This window comes from Chaetodon trifascialis, chromosome 5, assembly GCF_039877785.1.
Source record: "Chaetodon trifascialis isolate fChaTrf1 chromosome 5, fChaTrf1.hap1, whole genome shotgun sequence".
NCBI classification, from domain to species: Eukaryota; Metazoa; Chordata; class Actinopteri; order Chaetodontiformes; family Chaetodontidae; genus Chaetodon; species Chaetodon trifascialis.
Genome location: NC_092060.1, coordinates 3,581,653 through 3,601,697, shown reverse-complemented (window position 1 = coordinate 3,601,697; position 20,045 = coordinate 3,581,653). Strand labels below are relative to the sequence as shown.

Genomic DNA, 20,045 nt, shown 5'->3' with positions numbered 1-20,045 from the left:
GCGGGGGAAAGGACGCGAGGCAACCAGGAAGTGGGCGAGAGGAAGAGCAAGAGGAAGTCCAGGTGAACCCAGTCCCCTCATATAGAGGGCCCTGGTACGGTGATTGGCTGAAGCGGAAATGAGAGCAGGACAGCACACTCTCACGTTAGAGGCGGGGCTGAGCAATTCACCCTGCTACATTAGTGATTGTCAATTTTTCTATGGTAATTGTAATGTTGACTTTTTAACATGTGCTATAAATAAATAAATAAATAAATAAATAAATAAATAAATAAATAAATAAATAAATAAAAGCTTTAGCTTTAGCTGACGTGCTGAGGTAAGCGTATCGTCTCACTTCCTGTTTCTGGTTGTTGCCTTACGAGTAGTGTGCGTTTGTCGCTCTTGTTCCTCTGAGTGTAATTTGCTCTGTGTTTTGTTACAGCGGCCTTTTATCCGCACTCTAGAGTAACATTAGTTCTGCTCAAGCACCCATAAGTCTGTTTATTTAGCGACCGTCAATTTTATTTGTCTACGCGCTTGTCTGCTCTGCTAGCTATACCAACTTAGCCTAGCAGCTAGCGATGGCTTCTCTCTGTCCCTCTCCAGCTCTCTCCTGCTTGGTGTGTCACATGTTTAGCTACTCCTCTGCCTCATTTAGTGATACTGGTACGTGTAATAAATGTAGTTTATTTGGTGAGTTGGAGGCGAGGCTTAGTGAATTGGAAGCTCGGCTCCGCACCATGGAAACAAAACCATTAGCTATAGTTAGCCAGGCCCCCGTAGTCGGTGCGGACCGACCAAGTGCAGCTCCGGCTAGCCGTCCCTCGACAGCTCCCGAGCAGCCGGGAAACCAGGGAGGCTGGGTGACTATTCGAAGGAAGCATAGTCCCAAGCTGAAGCCCACGGGTCACTACCAACCGCTTCATGTTTCTAACAGGTTCTCCCCACTCGGCGACACACCAGCTGAGAAACCAACTCTGATTATTGGCAGCTCCATTTTGAGAAATGTGAAGTTAGCGACACCAGCGACCATAGTCAAATGCCTGCCGGGGGCCAGAGCGGGCGACATCGAATCAAATTTGAAACTGCTGGCTAAGGATAAGCGTAAATACCGTAAGATTGTTATTCACGTCGGCGGTAATGACACCCGGTTACGCCAATCGGAGGTCACTAAAATTAATGTGGAATCGGTGTGTACATATGCTAAAACGATGTCGGACTCCGTAGTTTTCTCTGGACCCCTGCCAAATCTGACCAGTGATGATATGTTTAGCCGCATGTCATCGTTCAATCGCTGGCTGTCGAGGTGGTGTCCAGCAAACGGTGTGGGCTTCATTGATAATTGGCAGACTTTCTGGGGAAGACCTGGTCTGATTAGGAGAGACGGTATCCATCCCACTTTGGAGGGAGCAGCTCTCATCTCTAGAAATCTGACCGATTTTATTTATGAACCTAACCCCTGACAACTCAGAGTTGAGACCAGGAGGCAGAGCTGCAGTCCTACACGCTTCTCTGCGCCTCCATTAGAGCAGTTACCCACCCAACACTCCATAGAGACTGTGTCTGCCCCCCGACCACGTAAACTAAGTAAACCAAAAGTACAGAGAAGAGGAGTTAAACATAAGAATCTAATTAAAATTAGAACAACCTCTGCAATAGTACAACAAGATAGGAGAATTAAATGTGGACTCCTTAACATCAGATCTCTGTCCTCTAAAGCTGTTCTAGTAAATGAGTTAATATCAGACCATAATGTTGATTTATTTTGTCTGACTGAAACCTGGCTGTGTCCTGAAGAGTATGTGAGTCTAAATGAAGCTACTCCTCCGAGCCATATTAATACTCACATTCCTCGAGGCAGCGGCAGAGGAGGTGGAGTTGCAGCCATTTTTGACTCAAGCCTTTTGATCAACCCTAAACCTAAACTTGACTACAACTCATTTGAAAGCCTTGTTCTCACTCTTTCTCATGAGAAATGGAAAACAGTGCAGCCACTTTTATTTGTTGTAGTATACCGCTCTCCTGGTCCTTACTCCGAATTTATAGCTGAGTTCTCGGAGTTTCTATCAAGCTTAGTTCTTGAAGCAGATAAAGTAATTATTGTAGGTGACTTTAATGTACATGTCGACGTTGATAATGACAGCCTTAGCACTGCGTTTATCTCAGTATTAGACTCAGTTGGCTTCCGCCAGAATGTACATGAACTGACTCACTGTTTTAACCACACCCTCGACCTTGTTCTGACATATGGCATTGAAATCGAAGACTTAATAGTCTCCTCACAGAATCCTCTTTTATCAGACCATCATTTAATAACTTTCGAATTCATATTACCAGACTACCAGCCAGTAGGCAAAAATTCTTATACCAGACTCCTGTCTGATAGTGCTGTAGCTAAATTTAAGGATATGATCCCATCAGTATTTAATTCAATGCCATGTCTCAATACAGCAGAGGAGTCTTATGCTAACGTTAGTCCCTCCCAGATTGACTTCCTGGTTGATAGTGCTACAGGATCGTTGCGTATGACACTTGACTCTGTTGCTCCCCTAAAAAAGAAGAAAATTAAACATAGGAGGTTAGCTCCATGGTATACTCCTCAAACCCGCAAATTAAAGCAAACTTCACGGAAAATAGAAAGGAAATGGCGTTCTACCAATTTGGAAGAATTTCGGTCCGCCTGGCAAGACAGTCTTAAAATATACAGGAAAGCCCTCCGCAGTGCCAGGGCAGCCTATTACTCTGCACTAATAGAGGAAAATAAGAACAATCCCAGGTTTCTCTTCAGCACTGTAGCCAGGCTGACAGAGAGCCATAATTCTGTTAAACCATGTATTCCTTTAGCTCTGAACAGTAATGACTTCATGAGCTTCTTTAATGATAAAATTCTAACTATTAGAGACAGAATTCATCGACTCCTGCCGTTAACAGGTACTGTTTTGTCTTCAAACGCAGAAATCGTAGAAACTGTTACTCAGTCTGTCGCAGTTTTAGACTGTTTTACTCCTGTTGACCTTCACCAACTAATTTCAATAATTTCATCATCAAAATCATCTACCTGTGTTTTAGATCCTATCCCGACTAAGCTGTTTAAAGAAGTATTACCTCTAATTGACTCTTCAGTTTTAGACATGATCAATCTCTCTTTATCAACAGGCTACGTACCACAGTCCTTTAAAGTAGCTGTGATAAAACCGCTACTGAAAAAGCCTACTCTTGATCCAGGGGTTTTAGCCAACTATAGACCGATATCCAACCTTCCCTTTCTCTCAAAAACTCTTGAGAAAGCAGTTGCCAATCAGCTGTGCGACTTTCTAAACAATAATAGTTTATTCGAGGATTTCCAGTCAGGATTTAGAGTGCATCATAGCACAGAGACAGCACTGGTTAAAGTTACAAATGACCTTCTAATTGCATCTGATAAAGGATTTGTCTCTGTACTAGTCTTACTGGATCTTAGTGCTGCATTTGACACCATTGACCATGGCATCCTATTGCAGACACTGCAACATTTCATTGGCATTAAGGGAACTGCGCTAAGCTGGTTTAAATCCTACTTGTCAGATCGCTCTCAGTTTGTACGCGTTAATGACGACTCCTCTGTGCTCACTAAAGTCAGCTATGGAGTTCCGCAGGGTTCTGTGCTTGGACCAATTCTATTCACCTTATATATGCTTCCTTTAGGTAAGATTATCAGGAAGCACTCAATAAATTTTCATTGCTATGCAGATGATACCCAGCTATATTTATCAATGAAACCGGAAGAAACCAGTCAGTTAACTAGACTACAAGCATGTCTTCATGACATAAAGACCTGGATGACCTGCAATTTTCTGATGCTAAACTCGGACAAAACTGAAGTTATAGTAGTAGGCCCTAAACATCTTAGAAGGTCACTTTCTGATGACATAGCAGTTATGGATGGCATTGCGCTGGCCTCCAGCACCACTGTAAAGAATCTGGGAGTTATCTTTGACCAAGACATGTCCTTTCACTCCCATGTAAAACAAATTTCAAGGACTGCCTTTTTTCACCTACGTAATATCGCAAAAATCAGGCATATTTTGTCTCAAAATGATGCAGAAAAACTAGTCCATGCATTCGTAACTTCCAGGCTGGATTATTGCAATTCTTTACTATCAGGCTGCCCAAATTCGCTGCTGAATATTCTCCAGTTGCTCCAGAACGCTGCAGCACGTGTTCTGACAAAAACCAGGAAGCGAGATCATATTTCTCCAATACTCGCCACTTTGCACTGGCTCCCTGTAAAGTTTAGAATAGAGTTTAAAATTCTCCTCCTTACTTACAAAGCCATAAATGGCCAGGCACCTTCTTATCTTAAAGAGCTCATAGTACCTTATTGCCCTACTCGAACACTGCGTTCCCAGAATGCAGGTCTACTTATGGTTCCTAAAGTCTCAAAAAGCAGAACAGGAGTCAGAGCATTTAGCTATCAAGCTCCTCTCCTGTGGAACCATCTTCCAGTCTTTGTCCGGGAGGCAGACACTGTCTCTACATTTAAGAGTAGGCTTAAAACTTTCCTTTTTGATAAAGCTTATAGTTAGGGCTGGCTCAGGCTTGTCCTGGACCAGCCCCTAGTTATGCTGCTATAGGATTAGACTGTCGGGGGACATCCAAAGATACACCGAGCTCCTCCGTCCTTCTGTCCCTCTCCATCCGCACGCTCTCATGTCCTACCACGGCGTGTTACTAACTTAGCTCCTTCCCCGGAGTCTCTGTGCTTTGTCGTCTTGCAGGTTCCCATGGACAGTGGCTGAATCTGGATTGTGGATTTCAGCTGCATCTCCTGCCTTGGCCCTGCCTGACATCCACTGAAACTGCTACTGCTGTTATTACATCCACTGTCACTGTTACTGTGACTGCATGTCTGTCTCTCTGTCTCTGTCTCTCTCTCTCTCTCTCTCTCTCTCTCTCTCTGACTGCTTTTCTGTCTGTCTGTCTGTCTCACTCTCCCTCTCTTGCTCTTCCTCTCTCACCCAACCAGTCGAGGCAGATGGCCGCCCACCCAGAGTCTGGTTCTGCTCGAGGTTTCTGCCTGTTAAAAGGAAGTTTTTCCTCGCCACTGTCGCCAAGTGCTTGCTCATGGGGGAATTGTTGGTTTCTTTGTAGATAAAAGAGCTTGGTCTGTACCAGCTCTATATGGAAAGTGTCCTGAGACAACTTCTGTTGTGATTTGGCGCTATACAAATAAAATTGAATTGAATTGAATTGATTGTGGTGCTCAATTGGGAGCTTAGGAAAAACATTCCTTTATCTTTTTTTTTCCTGCTGCTACAGCTCAAATTGCAGTGAGGTTGAATGAGCCAGAAACAGAAACCTAAACTCTGCCCGAAAACTGAAAAGCATGTGTAAGTGCTTCCCAAGAAATATAAACCCAATCCGCCAGATGGTGGCACTGGGATTAAAAAATGTAATTTTTTAAAGGCCACACCCATCGCACTGCATGTTCAATTCACTTGAATTTGGACACACAAGTCCAGTTCAATGAGCTCTTAAAAAAAAAAAAAAAATCTCTTGGACCGCAAAAGCAGGCAGTTGATGGATTTTTATGATCATGATAGATCTTTTGTCATTTTGGGATTTTTTTGAAAAACAGTAAAGTTAATGGAGACAGTCTGCACTCCTGAACATACATGCTGAGCTTCCTTCAAATCAAATGAACATATCTTCTTAATTAAGCTGTTTTCATTCTTAGCAAATTCTATATACATAAAATGAAACAAAACAAGTTTGCTGCCAAAATAATAAGATAAAAGACAAGAGTTGTAGATCACTGGGGGGTTCGAGACAGAGAAAATTGGTTAACACCAAATGTGAGACTCTCATGAAGAGTTAGAGTGAAAGGTTTTAGAATGAAGATGTGCTGAAATGGCACTTGGCCTTCCTCCTTTTGGTTACCAGATTGTTATTACTGTGTGTGTGTGTGTGTGTGTGTGTGTGTGTGTGTGTGTGTGTGTGTGTGTGTGTGTGTGTGTGTGTGTGTGTGTGTTTTCCCTGTTTGCACACAATCCCAGTCCCCTGCATCTTTATTTGAAGTGACCCTATTACTGAATGCTGGAATGGATCGTTTTCTACATGAGAGCAGTGACTGTGAATTCCCAGCCATGACATAGTCTTCCCCCTAGGCTGTTTTCCATCAACTCACATAAGAAGACTCCTTTCACCTGACATGAACACTTAGTAGGTCACACACAAAGACTGTTTTTTCTCTTCCCAGCTCTCCTCCCATCCTCAAACATATCTTCCTGTCCTCAGATTAGATGAAACTTTAAAATCATCATCTCCATCATCAACATCAATAAATCATTGCCATAGTTAATCTGAGACAATAACAGCTGTAAACAACCAGAGTCAATGCTCAGCTGACCCTGTCGGCTTCTGTCCTGTCAGAATGTATTGTCTCTTAACTTTGATTCATCTTTCTGCTCTTCAAAACAAACAGGGTGATCTTGTGTTTTGCAGCAAGGAACATAGGACTGACACCCATGGAGGGCCGAAGAACCACCAATGAGGACATCAGCATCATGTTCTCAGCAGAAAGTTATTTTCTGAGCAAATGTTACAAGAAACAAACTGTACATAGAGGCAAATAATGCAGACCCATTAAAACAAAGTTAAAAGCTAAAGTGAAAAGATCAACTTTTAGCTTTCCTGGAGTGAGACATAATATACAAAGGCTGCACCTAAAATTTTCTCTCTGTTGCTGGGGGCCTCCAATAATCGAGCAGTAGTCGATCACAGTGTTCTTGAAGGCAAATAGTGGACAAATCGAGCTGGCATGAAGTAAAGGCATGAATCCGTTTTTTAGTGTCTTTTTCAGATTCAGATTCAGATTCAGATTTTATTTGTCACATACATACAATGCAGTGAAATGTTACAGTCGGCTCCATGCTAAGTAAAATCACAACAGACACAGAAACAACCCACGAAGACAGTAACAGACAAGAAAACAATACATTCAAGATGTCAGGAGGTTCTTGCAGGTAGGGGAAAGTGGTGAACTCAAATATAATAAATACTTGTGCCTATTTTCCAAAAGTGCTTAATCAGTGGCATTCAGAAATCAGATGGTACAGTCTCTGCCTAGCTTCTTTACCATGGTGTCCAGGTGAGTAGACCATGTCAGATCTTCGGTGATCTGGACACCGAGGTATTTGAATGTATCCACCGTCTCCACAGGGGTCCCATTGATGGATAAGGGAGTGTAGTCCCGCGCCTTTGACCCATCCTGGTCATCCTTCCTCCGTGCAGACCAGGAGCGGTGGGCTGCCATCCGTCCGGCGCCCAGGGAACCAGTTTTCCTTCATCACCATTGGCCAGGTGGTTATCTTCTTGCATGTTTTTAGTGTTTTTTTTTAAAAGAGGATACCCCAGGTGAACACGGCGAGAACATGCAAACTCCACACAAACGCCTCTTTGGAGGGATGTATTTATACTCTTCAGGATAAGATCTGAAGCACTGTCAAACACCTGCAATGCTGTAGGCACAGGATCAACACATGAGGTGGACGAGTTAGAGTCTGTGAAAGCCTTGCAAAATTAATACAGGTGGCTCTAATCGACTTCTGAGGTTTTTTGTGGGGGCTGGCAGCCTAACTGGTAACATGTTAATTCAACACAGCGGCAATGTTGTTTATATGTTTCTATTAGTCTTCTTTTTATTATTGCCTTACAAGGACTTGTTAATATGTAATGTAATCCTATTATACACATACACGTTTTGATAAATGCTGCAACACATGCAGTGTGACCACATTAGCAACAAGGTAAAAAAAAATGCTAATTGTTGATGTAGAGGTACAAAATAAACAATTGTTGCTATCCCCCCAACAGTGACACCTGACAGTTAAACCTGCTTCTAGACTGAAAACCTCTGACATAGCAAACTTCAGGATGTGTTAAAGGACTAAATAATCTGCCAAATGTTCATGACTATGACACGTAAAACAATAAACACAACTTCATTCAAAAAAATCTTGTATGAATTTACGTACTGTGATCCTAAATGGCTTGTTGGGTAAAGCTCTGTGGAAGTATGAGGTATCCATGAAAATCTTTCAGGATATGTGTGTGTGACATGCTCTTTGTGCTAGTCATGTCAGACTTGTATGGGCTCAGAGGAAATTATTATTATTTTCATACAGACTCTACCCTATTTTAAATATGAATATTGATCATTCATATTGAGCAGCAGATCAACTTAAAAAAGAACATTTGCTAACTCATGCAAATGCAACCACCAGTATAGTCGTTTGGAAATGGCTGACATAATATGAATCATGCTTTGTGTGCATCATCCTCTGATGGGTAGCAAGCAGGCAATCGGCTAAATGAAGCTGTTGCACCCTCAAACAGCACAAAGGACAATTTTTGTGGAAGGTTTCTACGCGTGTGTCTATTTGCGTGTATCTATAAAGAGAGGCCTTGGCACCTAGTAAAGATTCTTTTAACAGCTTTCTCTTGCTTTGTTTTTAAAGACAGCCTCGTCAAAGCCTTAAAAGTTCCTCATTACAACACTGTCTCCAAACAATTCATTCTGCCCAAACCTGACACGGCCTAGATGTTTTTAATGGTTTCCTTTCTAACTCTATCCCTATCCTGTAACTGAGGAAGAGTCTGTTAAGGATCTCATCCAGATGCCAGGCTTGTTTGAGAGGCTCTGAAATTAAGAGATTCATCAGAGTTTTACAGCAGCACTCGGGAGGGATCAGCTACTCAAGGACACACCAGTTGACAAACAGAGAAATGTGGAGAGAGGGTCTTTGGTCCTTTCTTTCTTTCCTTTTCTTTATTTCATTCATTTATAAAATAAAACAAAACAATTTCATATACATACAACATTCTCCGATCTAGAATGAAAGGGAGCAGAAAGAAGACTAGTCTTATTTTGTCTGCCCCTTTATCCCCAGAAACCAATTTACAAAGAACATAATTTAAAAAACAACAACAACATAAAGAAAAATATATAATAAATTAAAATAAAATAGCTGCCAGCCACCACAGACAGTCACATACCTTTGTAGTTCCCAAGTTACAATTCGGTTAATGCCATTCAAACAACAAAATGACAATGGCATGACAATCAAATATAGCTAACATATTCCATTATATTTCCTTAACATGCTGGCTTTAATTATTCTTTTAAATGTAATGTTTGACTTGGATTCTTTGGTTTCTTTGTTCAGATTGTTCCATAGACTGATTCCTTTTACAGAAACACAACGTTCCATCAATTTAGTCCTGAATCTTTTTTAAAGATCTCTGTTCTTTTTAAGTTATACTTGCTTTCTCTTTTTTCAAATCTTTTCTGAATGTTGATTGGCAAAGTTTTTATGAGTTTTCAGCATAATTTGCAGAATACTATAATCTACTAATCCTTTTTGAGGTCAACAAAAATGCTTACAAAATATTGTCTCTTATCTATTACGGTGGATATTTCTTCATACTGACTATTGCTTAAAACATTGTATCTGTCTATGAATTTGTCTAACCTGATTACAAACAATTTCTCTGATCACTGCATGAAAAGTCACATTTCCGTCAATTTCCGTCACTGTAAATTGCTGTGGAAGTTCTCCCTCAGCCACTGTGACCATGAGGTGTTAAAATGCAAATGTAAATGCTGCAAAGCTATACAAATGCAAATTGGGATTTTGTGTGTGTGTGTGTGTGTGTGTGTGTGTGTGTGTGTGTGTGTGTGTGTGTGTGTTCTGTGCCTACAGAATACACAGATTTTTTTTTTTTTTTCATGAGGATTTAAAAGTGTGTTTAAATAATTTTATAGGTTACATACAGGATAAGTGTCCTGACTCTCAAAGGTCTTTAATTTTCCACTTAAATTGCTAAATCAAAATCGTGAAAATTAAAGCATCTACAGTTCTTGGACACTGGTCACAATTTTTCGCATTTTGCCACCACAACACCAGATGAACAATGCTTGTGTGATTAGCTTGCAAAATTCCAGCAGAGTAAGTCCACTGATGATTCTTTAAGTAGGAATAAAAAGGGAACACACCAAAGTAACTTTTCTTTTTTCATTTTCGATGATGTCACTTTAGAAAATCAAATTTAGAAAATCAAAGTACCTCACAAAATCACAGCATATTTTTCATTTACACAACAAAAAATGGTCTCGCGAGAAATTCCGAGAGCGCGACCTCGCATATGATTGGACGCCTCCTCTGACGCAATGACGTCGGCAGAAAACGACCTCGGCGCGTTTGTGAACGTGAATCGAGCCTGGATTACAACAGTTACGTTTCGGGTCTTGCTAAACTTTAACTCTGTTCATACAATGGCCGGACGTCGTCTTCAGTTCATCCCAGAAGGCACTCCTCTGCGACGAGTGGACGGCCTGGCTGCGGAGCGACCATATCCAGAAAGTCCAAACAATTTAGAGAAGAAACTGCTGAGCGTCTTCAGTGGACTGTCACGGCTGCTAACGCAGCTGATCGCGCAGTTGGCGAGGAGAATGACCGTGATGAAAGCCAGACTGCTCGCTCTGGAGGAGCAGCCCCGACCGAACTGCAGCTGCGGAGACGAAGAGACGGGTGCGTAAGTTACGTAAGTAACGTTAGCATTTAGTACCACATTGTGCAGTTTTTAGGGCGCCAAACCTTTATTATTCTTATTGCACTACGTTCCCAACGTTTGGTAATCGTTCACGTTACATTTAACATTACAATGTATTTTTGTATTTTAAAGGAAAAGGTGCGACGTCTGCACAATAGTGACGGACACGACAGGCGATATGAACCTGAGCAGGGGTAAGTTAATAAAATACACAGGAAATATTCTGCAGAATATAAGTAAACGTAAACGTTGCATGACCTGTACTTTTTGTGTTTTACAGACTAAACTCGCCCCACAACGAAACGGTGACGTCATATTTGATGGCGACTTTAACTGAGAGTCCAGACATGGATGGTGTGGACAGCAGTCTTTTAAACCCTTTCTGTTGTTTCTTGTTGTTGTTTTTACTGAAGCCTGTCTTAATTATTTCAAACCAATATATATTTTCTTCCAGCGGCCTGTAAGACATATTATGAGATGGTGTGGAGGAGCTTCAGGTATGCCCAGCCAGCTCTTTAGTTCAGGCAGCAACTGTGAAGATTTCAGCTCACAGCAGACAAAGAAGGAAGCGGGTAAGAGTCCCATGAATGCTGCTTTATTTTCACAACAATGTAAAAATGGGCTGAATTTTATTTATTATCTGCATTGTTTTTGACAAACATGCTCACACATGTTATCATGTGTTATTGTTTCTTAGCAGTACTAATATTATATTAACACCTGTATTTACAGCTGCTGGAAGCAAGAAGGAGTGTCCTAGCTCTCCAAACTCTGCCAGACACTGCAAGAGCGGCTGGAGAGCGACCCAAAGTATGTGGCGACACACCACAAGAGGATTTGCATGCACCATGGACCAGCGGCATGGCCCAACCCAGAGACTCTTATCAGTGAACCCCTCTGCACATTTCCTTGCTTTTTTCCCCCAGCAGTCACTGAATTTCCTTGGTTGATCCTTGTTAATGTGTGTGTCACGATTTCATTAAAGACTTTTTTTCAAAATGTTTCTGTCAACTGTGTTCTTTGTGTTCTACTGTGTGGTAGTATAGAAGGTGGATCATCAAATAAATCAATGAATCATCAATCAAATAAAATATATATGTCATTTATATTTTATATATACATAAATATAAAAATATAATAACTATTTTAATATATTAATTTATTATATAATATATGAATTTAATATGTATTTATTATTATTATTATCATTATTTGTGGCACACATATGACCAATAGCAGCAGAGTTGTCATCCAATCACATGATCACTCACTCATGTGACTGGAGTTGCTATCCAATCACATGATGGTTTCCTTTTAAAATGCCTGTGGAATCATCCAATGGTTGTTTGTGAAGTTAGCAGGCCAGCCTGAGTGGATCAACGTCGGTAGCATTCATGTGCTAATGAGAGCTATTCGCACCTTTGCGAAGGCGCGATTAACCACGCCCCCCGCCGACAGATGGTTCGTTTCCAACGATTTTCGGAGCCGGCGAAGTTCCCCGTAAACTTGCCATAAATCGCTGAAAATCAACGAGCTTCGCAGGGATTTACGGGTCGAAAATGTGGTTTCTCATGCAGTGAATATTTTTGAAAATTGTGGAAGTAAGGATACTGGTCTGTAGTTGGAGAAAACATGTTTATTTCCATTTTTATAAAGCGGAATTACTTTGGCTGTTTTCATATTATCAGGAAATACCCCTGATGAAAATGATAGATTGCAAATGTATGTAAATGGTTCAATAACCAATTCAATTATATTCTTGACTAATATCATGTCCATATCTACACAGTCAGTGGATCCTTTACTTGCACAACTTCTTACAATGTTTAGTATTTCTTCTTTTTCTACCTCACCAATAAAAATACTATCCACATTATCCGTTATTCTGTTTTCATCTGCATTGTCTTTTACTGTCGGTATGTTTGCTGCAAGACTAGGGCCTACATTTACAAAAAAATCATTAATCTCATTTGCTATTTTAGTTTTGTCATCAATGTCATAATAATTTTTCACAAAATAATTTGGAAGAGCTGATTTTATTTTATCATTTTTTATTACATTACTTATTATTATTAAGTAGCCTTAATGTTGTTTCTATTTTTATTTAGTAAATCACCATAGTATTCCTTTTTGTGTCTTCTTATTATCCATACTAATTTATTTTTATATTTCTTATACCTGTCTTCTGCTTCTTTTGATCTTAATTTTAAAAAACATCTATATAAATATTTTTTCTTCTTGCAGGCATTTCGTAGTCCTTTAATCATCCAAGGTTTGTCAATAGCATTTTTCTTGGTAATACTCTTGAGTCCACAGTGTTTTCCATACAAATCTATCAGTGATTTCATGAATGAATCATAAGCTATATTTATATCATGTACATACACTCCATCCCAATTCTGTTTTTTTAGGTCTTCCTTCAGTGCCTCCAAGGCTTCTTTAGATTTATTTCTTATTAATTTTTCTGAGGTGATTTCCTTTGTACTGCATTGATCATTTTTATAAACTGTAAAAACAGGTAAATGATCACTTATATCAGTTGTCAAGATCCCACTCACTATTTTCCATCCACTACGTTTGTGAAAATATTATCAATAGCAGTTTCACTTTTTGATGTTATTCTTGTTGGTTTAGATATCATAGGAAACAGATTCAAGCTATATATTGAATTTATGAAATCACTTGTTGTGTTCAGTGAACTTGAATTTTCAAGATCAATATTAACATCTCCACATAAAAACACAATCTTGTTACTCCTCCTGTCAAACAGTTCCATTATTATATCTGTGAATGTCTCTACACAGGAACCTGGTGATCTATAGACACAACTGATTATAACATTTTTAGCTTTTTCATTAATAATTTCCACTGTGATCATTTCCATAATACCATCAATAACAGTTGTCATATTAGCCACGGCATTACATTTCAGACCAGAGTTGATATACAAAGCTACACCTCCACCTTTTTTTATCCGTCTATTTACATAATACAACTCATAGCCATCTATCTGAAATTCATCCATTTCCCCATCCTTCAACCATCTTTCTGACACTGCAATTATACTATATACTTTCTGAATTGCTTCAAGTAATCTTTTATTTTTGGTAAGTTACATTTTATACTTCTACTGTTGAAATGGATGATAGACAGTGTTCCATTCATCATTACTTTATCATTAAATTGCTCCTCAGTGTAATACTCACATTTGTTGTTAACAGGAATTAATCCAATTTTGTTTGTACCATCGTCTACATCATATATTTTACTCTCTAAATCTGCATCTAAGTTTGTGTATGCATCCATGTTCCAGAATATGCATATTTTCTATATCCACTCTTCAATCCATTACCTTAAACCTATATGAAATACTTTCAAATCAGTTACATCAGCAATGCTTCATTTTCCTCTACTGAATCTTTCTAGCTCTTTGAGGTCTCTTGTCATCATAGCCTGTGACTCTTCTTGTTCTCTAATCCATACATTGTCATTATGGGTCCATGTTGCTGTGATTTTTTTTCTGTTTTCTTAACATCCTTGCTTCTCGTGCAATGTCCCCATTTTTCTTTGTCAAGTGTTCATTTAAGTATACATTGGTACCTTTCAGTTTCTTTGCTTGCATTAACAAGTCATTCCTGTGCTTTCTACTGTTGAATCTTATGATGATAACTGGTTTTGCCTTCTCTGTCTTTCTTGGTAATGTGTGACAAACAGAAATAGCATCACTTTGGATGTTTATGTTCTTACTGTGCAGAAAGCCCACCACTTGTTGCTCCAGTGTCAGCAGTTCTTCCTGCGGTGCATCTTCTGTTGTCTCCAAGTTTGCAGTAGCTCGAGCATAGGTGCGGTGTCGAGTTTCCAGACCCGTTAATACCAAATTGTCTCTCCTTGATAATTGTTCCAGTTCATCCACCCTCTGCTCCAGCACAATTATCTTTCTGTCTTTCTCTATTAGCATGGCTTTCAGTGTTTTTACTTCCTCCACTAGTCCAATTAGTCGTTCCTGCTGCGATGTTAGTTTAGCTCACCTGACATAAAGTTTAGAGATCTTTTAATCTCTTCCAGGTCATCTGCAGTTGCCATGTCTCTGTCCCGTGTACTGCTTCTTCCACCCGGCATTCTCCCTCCACCAGTCACTGGCAATTAGATGTGAAGATTACAGCGTGTTAAGGGCCTGGTCACCCTCAAACAGCAGTAAGACTCAGGGCTCTATTTTCGGTGCAGTGGTATTTTCGAGCGGCGCAGGCAGGCGCACGGCGCATTTGGTATTTTGGTAGACCGAGGCGTACAGAGGTGCGCCAGGATGGGCGTTGCGGCTGTAGCAGAACCGGCCTTTAACTGACCCCTTCTTTCCCTCCTTTTCTGGTGATACTCAAGGGAAATGGAGGTGTAAACCCGCCAACCGATTGAATTATAGACCGCCTGGTTTACCTATAATGCAATCTGATTTCGAAGAGAGACAGGAAGTCTGGTTCAGTAAACTACTTTACTCACACACTGAAGAAAGAAAGCCAAAAGGTCAACGCCTATCTCTAAATCAGGATGTCCCACGCTATGCTAATTACTTCCCCAATAGCCCGAGGACTCCATACAACAAGACTGCCTGAAGAGACAAATAGCAGGCCTCAGAGGAATCCACAGACATCAGCAAATGCTGATGGTCGTAAACCGGTCATCCCTTGAAGCAACTAGTGACTCACGTTTGTGTGTTTTCCTCAACACTCCAAGATAACCAGATTTTATGTCAAACTTAACTTTTCATGTTTTCAACCTACAGGACTCGGGGTACGCATAACATTGATGTTTTTCCCGTATCTCTGACCCAAAGTATGACTAAGTTGTGATTTTAACGGTTTTATAAAAGTTGTATGAACTGTCACCACAAACTATACTACCATCCAGAGTTTCCTAACCGTCAGATTGAATATGCTTGACTTGGTACATTTATCGATAAGTAACCGTAATCGTGATAATCATTTTTTTTGACTGAAAAATATAATCTGCCTCTCTTTATTATTACCTTTATTTTTGTATTAGTTATTCAGTGAGTTATTATGCCTGTTGGGATAAAATTGTACCATGGTTGTCATTTAATGTTGTCACCCAACCATAGAAAGTATCTAATGCCTGCTGTGAACAATATTGAAATACCATCGAAATTTGTCATTGAAATTATATGTGATTGACCATAGTGAGAAGCAGATGAGCCCCTCGTATGATTCTTTGATTAGTTCAGCTCCATGAGGCGAGATTACACCGCGCGTCACAAAGAGTCTCCCGTGATTCGATGGCCTGCCTTTCGACACGCCCCGGAGCGAACTTTAAAAACTGCGTGTAGTGCGCGTTTCAGTAGTAGATTAGGAGATTTGTAGTAGATTAGTAGCCTTTTAGTAGAGTTTTAGTTTTTGTTTTTTTTTTGTTCCGTCTAAGTTTTGTTAGTTAAGTTTTTCTTTTCACGTCTAGTTACTCTCAGCTGAGTTATTTTCTTTGCTTTTGTCTTAAGTTTTGCACAGTCGTTTTGCTCCTTAAGTTTTCGTCTTCGAGCTACTCCAAGCCATTCCGAGTAGCGTAAATAATTTTCAGAAGACGTATTCTTATAATTTGCCGTAAACTTCAAAGTTAACTTCCTCTTTAGCCCAACGTTTTGTTTTGTTTTCATTAGTGAATTTAGGCAAGTAATACTAATTTTGTAGCCTTCTTCGACCGGCCATCGAAGAGACTCTTAATTTGTACTATCAGTCTAAAATAATCCGTCACGGACTCAACCGAACCAAACCCTGCGGCCAGCTGTTGATCCTTGGTCCGGTTCACAACCATCCGGAGCAGTCCATCATCTGTAACCGACCACCGAACCAGTTCCAGAGACGCCCCGTTCCGCACCAGTTTGTCATCTTGGAGGTCTGGGCCTTCCACTAGACCACCAAGTAGATCGAGCCGCGGACGAACATCTGGAACGTCTTCGAGCCAGTTCGGAGCAGAGCACAACGGGACGCCAGCAACCAAGTAGGCACGCTAAGTGGGTTTGAATAAGAGTTGGTCCGTGAGGTTAAGATTAGGTCAATTCGTCCAAATTCTCTCCATTAATCATTCTTTCCCTTAACTCTGCGTTCGCGTCCCCATTATTCCTTTTAGACTGCCTCTCACTATCGCCAATTTATTTACCCTTGTGTTGCCATAAGTCTCTTGTGTGTTCTGTCATATCACCTCCCATCTTCTGTCTTATTGTTCATGGTACATTACCCATTATCCACAATTCTGCTTAATAAATGATATTTTGATTTAAGTCCTGGTTAGACGGTGTCCTTTTGAACTGAATATTTACGATCCCTGTATCCAGAATTTACACTTCAGGTTATCAGACTGGTTTACCGTTAGTTCATTCGTTAGTATTTATCAGCGTTATAGCAGTTAATCTCTGCAGTCCTTCTTAGCTGAGGAAGGTGGTGCCCTGACATTTTATCAACGAATGCAACATCAAATTAAGGTAGTACACACTACACGGCGCAGTAGGGGGGGAGATGTCGGCATAATGAGCCTGCGCATTGGAATTTTCGACCATTTCGGTCGGCGCTGGCGGCGTAAAAGTGCGCTGAAAGCTCACCACCTCAGACCTGGGGTGCTTTTCATTACATTTAATTGTGCCTCCTCGTCTCCTCTCTCCTTCGTCGACCCGGAAGTCGTTTCCCCTCCGCCATGATGAAGGATCTTCCAATTGCTTAAATGCACCTGAAGGAGACGAGGAGCGAGGAGAGAGGAGGCTTCTGAAGGAGATCAGAGTGAGGATACACCGGTGTAGCCTACACGGAAGTCTTTTATTATTTAAGGGGCGTGTCGTATGTGGTACACGTTTGAATCATGGCGGGAGCAGATCTTCAGAAATGTAACCCTGATTCTTGTTTCAACTGTGTCCTTTTAACAATTGTATCTGTCACCAAGAAATTAATGAAAATTCTTGGTATATATTTACGTTTTTTTAAAGCAAGGCTACGAGGCTGTTGGTTTAATCTACCGCACACCCGTCCTCTGTTGTGCCTCTAACGGCATATAATTGAAACCTCATCAATAGCAATCAGGAGTAGAACAGTCTGACTGCAGATCTGACCATAATATCACGTTTTACAGCTTTTACAGCTGTGCAAACGTCATCAGTAATTGACGTCGCTTCGGACTGACGCTGTGGAGCGAGGATTTTTCATTTCGGAGTTTCGTTTCCTCCGTCCTCACGTCCCTTCCTCGCATCCCTCTTTCATGTCCTCGCTGGGCGGAGCTAAGACGCGAGGAGAGGAAGCGAGTGGAGGAGACGAGGAGACCAATTTATGTAATGAAAAGCATCCCAGGTCAACTCTGTGAGCCGGCGGCGCAAGTGGATTTTTGTAAACCGGCGTGCGCTCACGTCACCAATACCTCACAGGCAGGTTTCCACAGTGTCTGGCATTTCACTGCGATCAATTATTAGCAACAGCCGCAATTCAATGCAACTATCTGAGTCAGCACATACAGTCAGACCTAAATTAATATATTTTGATCCGTATCTCATCCGTATCTCATCGCGTAATGATCACTCAACCTGACTGAATGTACACAGGTGAAACAGGGATGTCTGGTGATCTGTGACTCAAATTGCCTGGTGACGAATGTGCATGCCACTTTCCCCGGGTCAACACATGACTCGTTCATCCAGCGAATTCTAGCATCTCTACAGTCTTTCAGGGGGACACCCCTCTGGATGGGTGGCTGCTAGGTAATAACGGCTATCCACTTAAAACGTGATGACGCCATATATCACACCTTCAACAAGACGGCAGCGTGGTTTTAACAGTGTTTTCAGCAGTGCTCGGTCAGTCATCGAACGCACATTGCGATCAATAATTAGCAACAGCGACGATTCAATGTAACTGTCTGAGTCAGCACATACAAGCGCGTTCGGCACGCGTAATGGTCACTCACCCTGACCAAATGTACACAGGTGACACAGGGATGTGAACTAATTGGTTAACGTCGCTGTGCCAACAGAAACAGCCGTGGCATCCTACAGAGCATATATACTGCATCTATCTCAGAGCACTCAGAGACAGAGAGAGACAGACACATGAAAAAACGTAAGTGATGATCGTTGTCCGCTATTACCCACGTCATTTCATTCCAAATACAAATGTTATCATTGTAATGCTTAACGTTATCTGCAACGATGGATTACATCATTGCTTTGAGGAGGATGAAGAGGAGGCCGAGGATTTACCATCTAAGGACCTCATATTTAGACATCAGAATCAGAATCAGAAATTCTTTATTTATCTCCGGGGGGAAATTGTTTTTGTTGCAGTGCTCCTTACAAGAATAGAATTAGAATAAAATTAGAGAAGAAAGAAAAGAAAGAGAACTATATATATAAAAAGCAAATATAAAAACAAAATATTTATATTGAAAATATAAATATATAAACAAAATATACCACAAAATATAGAACACAATATAAAACAATATATACATATATATATATATACTGAGAAAAATTAAACAGTATATACAAACGGTTGTGCAAAGTAATACAAAGGGATGTCAGGAGACATGAGTGATGTCAGTCTCCTGGAAACTTGTCATGCGCCTCGCCAGCAGCGTTGTTAAAGGTGAGGCAAGGAGCTGCTGTGATTGGTGAAGATTTGACTTGGCTGTGCCAAACCCACTCCACGCCTTGTCCCCTCCCTCTTTCCCAGTTGCGCCGCTGGGTGGGACTGAAATGAGAAGGAGGAGGAGATGCGCTGGTGGCGCAGCTCACGAAAATACCAAAGTCTGCACCGCCACGCCCCATCGGCTCAACGGACCTGACTTTGCGCTGAAAATAGAGCCCTTAGGCTTTAGGCAGCACACAGTCCAGCAGGCCTGGGCAGCAGACAGACACCTGATGGTGGCTTGCAGCTGTACGGGCCTAACTGGGTTTGTTAGCTGTGCAGCTCCAGATGCCTGTTAGCATGTCAGTTAGCCTCTCGCGCTAGTTCTCCTCATTACCCCGGCTTTTCTTACCTCGACTTCAGCGACAAAATATTTCCAGCTTTTCTCGCAGTATTTTACCTGAGGATGGAGGAGGGCCGAGAAGGACGGGGCGAGGGCATATTATCTAGGGTGTAAAAAGTTGAAGTCACACATTTAGATGAGAGATGATATTGTAACCCATGTGCTGAAATAGAAATGAATTAAGTTATAAACAGTTGACTTACTGACGTAAATGTTAAGTTAATGCTCGGACCGCCAGAGGTGCCAGTTTCATCTTAATTAGTTGCACTTCACACGCTTCTCACGTCTTTTTTGCTAGCTTTGCTGTGTTTTGGCAACAAAGTTATTTCAATGTAAACCCAGTCGAGCATTTTACTGTGGTATGTGAATATCAAGTGTTTCATACTAATATTTATCATGTTATTGAAAAAGAAAAAAACAGGAATTTCAGCTAATGGGGAGTTCTTAATCACTTACTG

General features: G+C 40.9%; 1 protein-coding gene and 1 long non-coding RNA gene across 2 annotated transcripts in view; one reads left to right on the top strand and one right to left on the bottom strand.

Annotated features, from left to right (window-relative positions):
• LOC139331744 (uncharacterized) overlaps positions 1 to 20,045 on the bottom strand; it is a 116,794-nt gene that overhangs the window by 86,290 nt on the left and 10,459 nt on the right. The gene's annotated exons all lie outside the window — the stretch shown is intronic.
• Positions 564 to 1,445, top strand: LOC139331009 (uncharacterized). The gene has a single exon (XM_070962245.1). It carries the CDS (start codon positions 564 to 566, stop codon positions 1,443 to 1,445), a length of 882 nt encoding a protein of 293 aa, XP_070818346.1.

Excerpts from the sequence above, each read along its gene's own strand:
- LOC139331009 (XM_070962245.1), top strand. The coding sequence starts at position 564 with ATGGCTTCTCTCTGTCCCTCTCCAGCTCTCTCCTGCTTGGTGTGTCAC.